This window comes from Morone saxatilis, unplaced genomic scaffold (assembly GCF_004916995.1).
Source record: "Morone saxatilis isolate NCDOM2014 unplaced genomic scaffold, NCSU_SB_2.0 Contig12, whole genome shotgun sequence".
NCBI classification, from domain to species: domain Eukaryota; kingdom Metazoa; phylum Chordata; class Actinopteri; family Moronidae; genus Morone; species Morone saxatilis.
The window spans coordinates 6,124,864-6,131,413 of record NW_023339674.1 but is presented as its reverse complement, the minus strand read 5'-3'; the positions used below and the strand labels follow the sequence as shown (position 1 = coordinate 6,131,413).

The 6,550-nt window shown below is 39.6% G+C and overlaps 2 protein-coding genes across 2 annotated transcripts; one reads left to right on the top strand and one right to left on the bottom strand.

Annotated features, from left to right (window-relative positions):
- Positions 1-6: 6 nt before the first annotated feature.
- fam183a (family with sequence similarity 183 member A) lies at positions 7-2,419 on the top strand. Its single transcript, XM_035653663.1, has 4 exons — positions 7-139; positions 535-594; positions 758-861; positions 1,698-2,419. The coding sequence occupies exons 1-4, from the start codon at positions 19-21 to the stop codon at positions 1,791-1,793; spliced, it is 381 nt and encodes a 126-aa protein (XP_035509556.1). The 5' UTR covers positions 7-18; the 3' UTR covers positions 1,794-2,419.
- Positions 1,835-5,717, bottom strand: ebna1bp2 (EBNA1 binding protein 2). The gene is made up of 9 exons (XM_035653661.1): positions 5,613-5,717; positions 4,961-5,044; positions 4,664-4,836; positions 4,075-4,198; positions 3,674-3,763; positions 3,324-3,399; positions 3,048-3,138; positions 2,738-2,927; positions 1,835-2,614 (listed from the first exon to the last, which is right to left on the bottom strand). Exons 1-9 carry the CDS (start codon positions 5,715-5,717, stop codon positions 2,567-2,569), a joined length of 981 nt encoding a protein of 326 aa, XP_035509554.1. The 3' UTR covers positions 1,835-2,566.
- Between the last annotated feature and the right edge of the window lie 833 nt (positions 5,718-6,550).

Here is a 6,550-nt window from a genome sequence, read left to right as displayed (position 1 = left end):
TTTTTTTTTTTTTTAAACATGTCAGGAAACCAGAAAGTGGATTTGGTTCATCAAAACGCGATTCACGTCGAGACGATCCGGAAAGAGCAGAGACACCAGAAACTCCACACGGAGTTCAACATCAATCCATGCAGGAAATGTAAGTTAAACAAACGGCAGTCTGTCATCCCTCCTTTAGCGACAGGTATAAATAGCTCCAAAGGAGACACAGACACCTCTCACAGAAAACCTGAGGACTGTTTCATATTGTTTGTAGAGCTCATGGAGCATTTTAGAAAAAGAAAAGTTCACTGGGAATAACGTTATTTCTCCATTAAAGGCACTGCTTGTGATTTAAATGTGAACAAAAGGGTATTAAGTTACAATAAGTGGAAACTCATGGCTTTCAAACAGCATTGGGCATTTTATTATGGCTGTCTGCTAATGTATCTCTTGTTACATTAAACTGTGTATAGATTGTTTGCATTGTATATTTACTCATAATCTGTGTGTGTGTGTGTGTGTGTGTGTGTGTGTCTTTCCACTGCCTCTTAGTGCACGTCCTGCCAGACAAACCCATGTCTAGGAAGCAGACAGAAGTGATTGCAGCAAACTGTAAGTGTACATTGAATCTGTTGAAACTTAAGAGGGAAAAAATAAAGTTTCTCTTCTGTTCTGAAACAGTCAAACACACCATCCCACTGTGACCATCCCACTGTGACCCCAAACGGGGTGACGCCACCTGTGTTACTGACGATGCAAAGTTTCTCTTTTCCAGCCGACTTCATTGAGGCCTTCCACAAAGCCCGCCAGGAGCCCACCAAGAAATATAAAATGCCTCAGACTGAGAGTCAGGAGATAGGATGGATATCAACTCCACTGGTGAGCAAAAAAAAAAAGCTTAGAATTAATAACCAGACTGCAGGACCGATATCAGGGAGGCATTGTGCACAGAGCCTGCAGGTAAGCTGGAGGAGCTGAATTCAAGCACACAGCCTTCTGTCCCCGAATTACGTTTAGGTGTAACTATGAACCTGAAATCTTACAGTCTAAAAAAGTGCCATGTCACTTTATGGAGCTCATTAAAAAGGTGTATTGCCAAAACAGTGAATATGAAGACGTTATAAAAAAGTAACCTGGGTGTAAAATATGTAAGGATTTTTTCATATTAAGTATTTAGTTTTTAGTATCTCAAGAGTTTTCCGCTGTCACCTCAGAGAAAATGGGTTGATCTCTTGTGTTTCATAATTAACTCCATATTGTTACAGGTTTTTATTTGACACGTGACAGGATCTGTGCACACAGCTGTTTGCATATTATTGCATTTTGGTACCAACAATACATCCCAGTAAAAAGCTGACAGCAGATCCCGACAGTCTATAACTGGTTGTTTAAAGTACCAAAACTGATACAACTGGAACATTTAAGTGTAATAAAGCTGTCATAAATAAGTCTTATAATGATATTGAGCTTTACACAAATGTGTTTGTGAATAACAGTTTTGATTCTGTTTCACAAAAATGGTTTGACCCCAAAAATAAAACATGATTCCCATAATCCAACAATGCTAAACCTGCGCTTTCCTTAGGTTATAAGGAAACATTTAAACAGAAACCCTGTTAGTATTAACATCGTTTTTGGTCTCATGTAATGGCCATTTAACCTTTATTTGCAGGACTTACTCAAATTCTAATTCTATCCATTATTTTTTCCCCCAGATCCCATCGAACCGCAATGACATGAGATACAACTTCTACCGGTTCAGCACGGACGTCACCATACACAAAGAATGTGCCCTGCGTTCATCAAACTAAACCAATACAGAAATAATGTGAATCCTCCAAAACACGAGCACCAATGTTCACATTTTTATTTATCATACAAACATACAGGTGTCGTCGTCAGAAGCTGCCCTTTTGCACCTTAGCAATCTAAGAAAAACAGTTGCAGGGGAAACCTTTGCACACAGGTCTATACAAGGAACACTTGCCCATCACATACTAATCATATTAATGAATGGGAAAGGGCAAAACGAACAGCTGTCCAATATTATAAAATGCCATGCCACATGGGAGAGAATCAATGTGTCAAGAAACTGAGTTAGAAAAAAATAAAACAAAAAGGCACCGACCAGGAGCAGGCGCTGTATATTAGACGGCAGGGAGGCTGGAGGAGATACTGTGGTGTAATTACAGAAAGTGGCTTTAAAATCACCCTACCAAATAGGTACATATAGAGAAACTGTTGTCCACAGACCATAAAACCGGTCTATAACAAAAGCCATTTAAGTAACACTCAAATTCTGTTTTTTTTGGAAAACAACTTGGTGGTCTGGGTCGCTCTGTCGTTTACTCTGAGCCTTTTCTTCACCAGTCATGTCCTTCAAATGGCTTCCTTAGCAATATGGCAGGGCGTCTCTCTCTTTGTGGCTTGAATCCAATCACATCTTACAGAAGGCATACTGTACAAAAAGTACAGAAGAAAAGTTCTCCAAAATGTCTCCTGACGTACATGAAGGAGAGACCGAGGGAGCAGGTGTAGGAAATCCCGCCTAGAAGCAAGATCCAAGTCCAGCCTCTGTCAGTTTTTATGAGCGAGACTTCATCTTCTTGCGTACAGACTTGCCCGGTCGTTTCTGAAAAACAAATGAAGGGAAAGATTCAGTACAGGGAACACTGTTGTACCAGTAACTCTAATACACAATTTGACAAATTGTCTATTGAATCAGTCAGCAGTGTTTTATGAGTGTGGGACTCACGTTTTGTTTCCCTCCTCCTCCTCCTCCTCCTCCTTTGCCTTTCTTTCCTCCTTTGCCGCTCTTTGCATGAGCCACTTTGGCGCGGAAACCAGAAACATCATTGTAGCTCTCCTTGGTGTTCCACTTCTTCCCACTCTTCTTGCCTCCGAAGCCAAACTTCTGGTCTTTGTATTTCCTCTTGGCATTGGAGCTGTCAAATAACAGTTACATTTGAGCTTTTCTGTGAAAATGCCACAGACATCAAGAGTAGAAAATATTCCACTTGATGTTCAGGATTTGCAATGTGCACAGCTGAAATGTAACACCGTACCCTTTCTTGGTCACTGCTTTTTTGGGACCCTGAGAAGAGTCTTTACCCGTCTTCTTGTCTCCCTCCAAGAAATCCAGTTTGTCAGTCATTCCTAGGAGTGGGGAGTGATCAGAAATCTTTAATCTCAATTTGAAAACATTTTCACACATTAATTACTTTGGGGAACAGTAATTGAGCAATTTGCTCCCCTTTTTCCCCAGTGCACAATACATTTGCAGTGAAAGTTGTTAAAAAAAAAATCAAGAAGAATGAATAAAGCCACACAAAAAAACTCACCTTTCTGGTATTTCTTTACAGCAGTCATCATAGCTTTCTTCTCCTTCTGCCTCTTCTGGATCACTTCTACTTGGACCTGGGACACATTTAAAATTCATGTTAATTCTTCGCACAAAAGGAGGGACATTTGTATTACTTTTCATTACACACCAGTGATTAACAGTGTAATGGTAGAGCTCTAGTTCACATAAATAGGCAACTATATACTACATGTTAAATGGTATTTTTACAGGGGAACAAACAACACTTGTACTAAGTGAAGTAAAGTAGACTACTCCATATGTGCTGCTTCTTTCCAATTAACAAGGTAAAGGAATCCAATAAGAATAATAGTAACCGTAGCCACTAACCTTTTTGCCAAACTTCCTTTGCTCACGCAGTTTCTTGGCCTTCTCTGACTTCTCCAGTATCATCTGCTTTGAGATCAGCTTTTTCCTGATCTGGACAGAGGAAGAAAAACACATTTTTGTTTGTGCCAAAGTGTGATAGGAAGAAAGAGCAACTGTACTGAACCAGTGATGAAATGTCAAGTGCCGACACAGATTAGACCTTAATTCAGGAAAGGAACAAAGGTCCATCATCCAAAATAATGCGTAAAATAATGTTAGAACATATCTACTGAAAGTGTTATGGTCAGACGTCAAGCTATTCAGTACACCTCTCTCAGTTTAGGAAATAAAAACACAGAATACAGTTGAATTTGTTTGGTCCAGATTTGAAGTCAACCAAGATACATGAGGAAACTGCTCACCTTCTGCATGTGCTGGTCTGACTTTGCCATCTCTGCAAAGTAATCATCAGGCCTCTTGGTAGAGATGCCGTGTTTGTTTAAGAGGGGCAGCGCCTCTAGGACTGTAGCTTGGGCTTGACGGTAGCTGTAAGTTAACAAACACAGAACAAAAAAGGACTTATAGATACACTTCTTTTTTACTAAAGTGTAAGCTGATCCTGCAATACAACCGTGGTTAATGTGTGTCTGTACTTTTTCACACAAAATCAATTATTACTCTTCTTCACTCATCAAAACCAAAATAAATGTGACCATATTTTGTATGTTTAAGACAACATGAAATACACAAAATTATCTATAGACATTTTTTTTTTTACATGACACTGACAACAATTACAGTGACATCCAAAAATTGTTAGAAAAATGAGTTTTCAATCTAAACTTTTAATCCAAAATGTAGAAGAACTCCTCAAAGTGCTCAGAAATACATTTAAGCATCTATGTTTCCACCACAACTCCATCTGCTGAGAAAGAGCAAATGAAAAAAAAGCTTCTCAGTGGAACTTGTGGTGAGACTGTTTTGTCAAATGTGCAAGTTATGGTAACTCACAAGAACATCTCCCTCTGGAAATCATCATCCGCGTTGACGCCCCCATTGGTCGCAGCCGGAGCTTTCCCTTCAGCTTTGAAAATGACGTCTTCAGCAGGCGGGTTGGTCAGGTCCAACCTCTCCACCCAGGGCAGGTCTTTACGGAGCTCAGCAAGGCACTGTTTCATACCCTCCTGCATCACAACATACGCAAGATCAGATTTTATGGTTTTACACTCACAACATGCTATGATAGAATTACACCACATCTAGACACTAATATTGACGTGTAAAGTCAGTGATTATAGATTTACTCACCACATTGTTGACTAGCTTTTTGGGTTTATCCACCAGGATGTTCATCCCTGGTTTCAACAAGCCCTTTGCAAAGGCTTCTTGAAGCTGAGGGAACACAAGAAATGGCTTAGAGAAACGGTTACAGACGCTCAAACACAACATGTGGAAACAAAAGTAACAGATTCTACTGTAATTCCACCAATTCAGTCATATCACCACATCGACAAAAAGCCTTCACCGAGTCCAGCACAGTAGAGTTAGGAAAGGATACAGGAAATCTTTACTGCCACATTGCCATCACACTGTACAACAACAGCTAAACCTCTGGTCATAATAATACAGTCTCCAAGCACCTTATATGTTTTATCTGTTCACTGCACCTTATATTTTTACTTGCACTACAATTATACTGCTTATTTATACATTTTATACCAGTTTTTAAATGGGCTTTTTTGGGATACCTGCCTGGTTCTTCTAAAAAAAATTTAACTTTGGGGTTTTACTGGGGTGCTGTAATCATGCTGCTAACACTGCAGTATCCCCAGCGGCTGGGATCAATAAATCCTATATATCTAAGCTATCTATCTAATCTATCATCTATCCTATCTATCTTATCTCTCTCTCAGTTATTCTCTGTGGCTGGCTAACGTTAGCACATCAGCAGTTCACTCACCTCATCGTCTGATAGTTCACTGTTCTCCTCCTCGGACTCCTCGGACTCCTCTCCGAGCAGCGCCTCCTCCTCTACGGACTCCATGCTCCTGCTATCGATGATCATAAGATGAGAATATGTGTTGTTTCGGCCCTCAACCGTGGAGAAACCCGCCGTGGATGAGTGGATGAGTGGATGTGGACGCTGCTGCTCACATGTACGGGACGGGGAGCGATTCACGTGGGGAGGAAGTGACGGCGTTGAGTGTCCTTCCAACACAGTCCGCCGTCAGGAAATGTGTCAAATCCAAAGTTCCTACATGAGAAAAACAAAACATCCGATGTAGGCAAATAGTGACGTTAGTGGTTAATAGCGTCACATGGACGCGAGTAATCAATATCAATGTGTAAGTACGTTTTTTTTTTTTAGGTGTTTTTAAATCATATCACTTTTTATTTTATTGAAATTCCAACATTACACCTCGATACAATTTTTTTTTTATCGTTAAAGTTTTTGAATGACTGCAAACCTATTACACGTATAAAAGAGAGATTATATCCCGACAACTCATTTAAAAAAAAATAAAATGAGTATGTAATGTCAATGGATTCCTCCTGGAGGCGCTGTGGTGCACCTGAGCAGATTGAAGACATAGTCCTTATAATATCTACGAATATCTCTAGTATTCATCAATATGTTATTGAGCTCAGCAATAATGTACATAAACACTAATGCCAATAAAGATCATTTGATTTAGATTGATAGATAAAGTTTAATAAAGTTTTGCATCAGATAAATATGGATCTAATTTGCAAAGGAACAGCCAAAACCTTGTCAGATTTGCCAAAAGGACTTTGTAGATCAAAGTCTAGACACAATGTACTTTAAATCTTTATGAGTCGGATTGTGTAAATGAAGCCTCATGAATTTCACCACCTCATCAAGAAAGAAACTATCGA

Coding starts and splice junctions, on each gene's coding strand:
- fam183a (XM_035653663.1), top strand. CDS start 19: ATGTCAGGAAACCAGAAAGTGGATTTGGTTCATCAAAACGCGATTCAC. Junction 140..534: donor CATCAATCCATGCAGGAAAT/GTAAGTTAAACA, acceptor ACTGCCTCTTAG/TGCACGTCCTGCCAGACAAA. Junction 862..1,697: donor GATGGATATCAACTCCACTG/GTGAGCAAAAAA, acceptor TTTTTCCCCCAG/ATCCCATCGAACCGCAATGA.
- ebna1bp2 (XM_035653661.1), bottom strand. CDS start 5,717: ATGATCATCGATAGCAGGAGCATGGAGTCCGTAGAGGAGGAGGCGCTG. Junction 4,199..4,663: donor TTCCAGAGGGAGATGTTCTT/GTGAGTTACCAT, acceptor GTTAACTTACAG/CTACCGTCAAGCCCAAGCTA. Junction 2,615..2,737: donor GAGGAGGAGGGAAACAAAAC/GTGAGTCCCACA, acceptor TTTGTTTTTCAG/AAACGACCGGGCAAGTCTGT.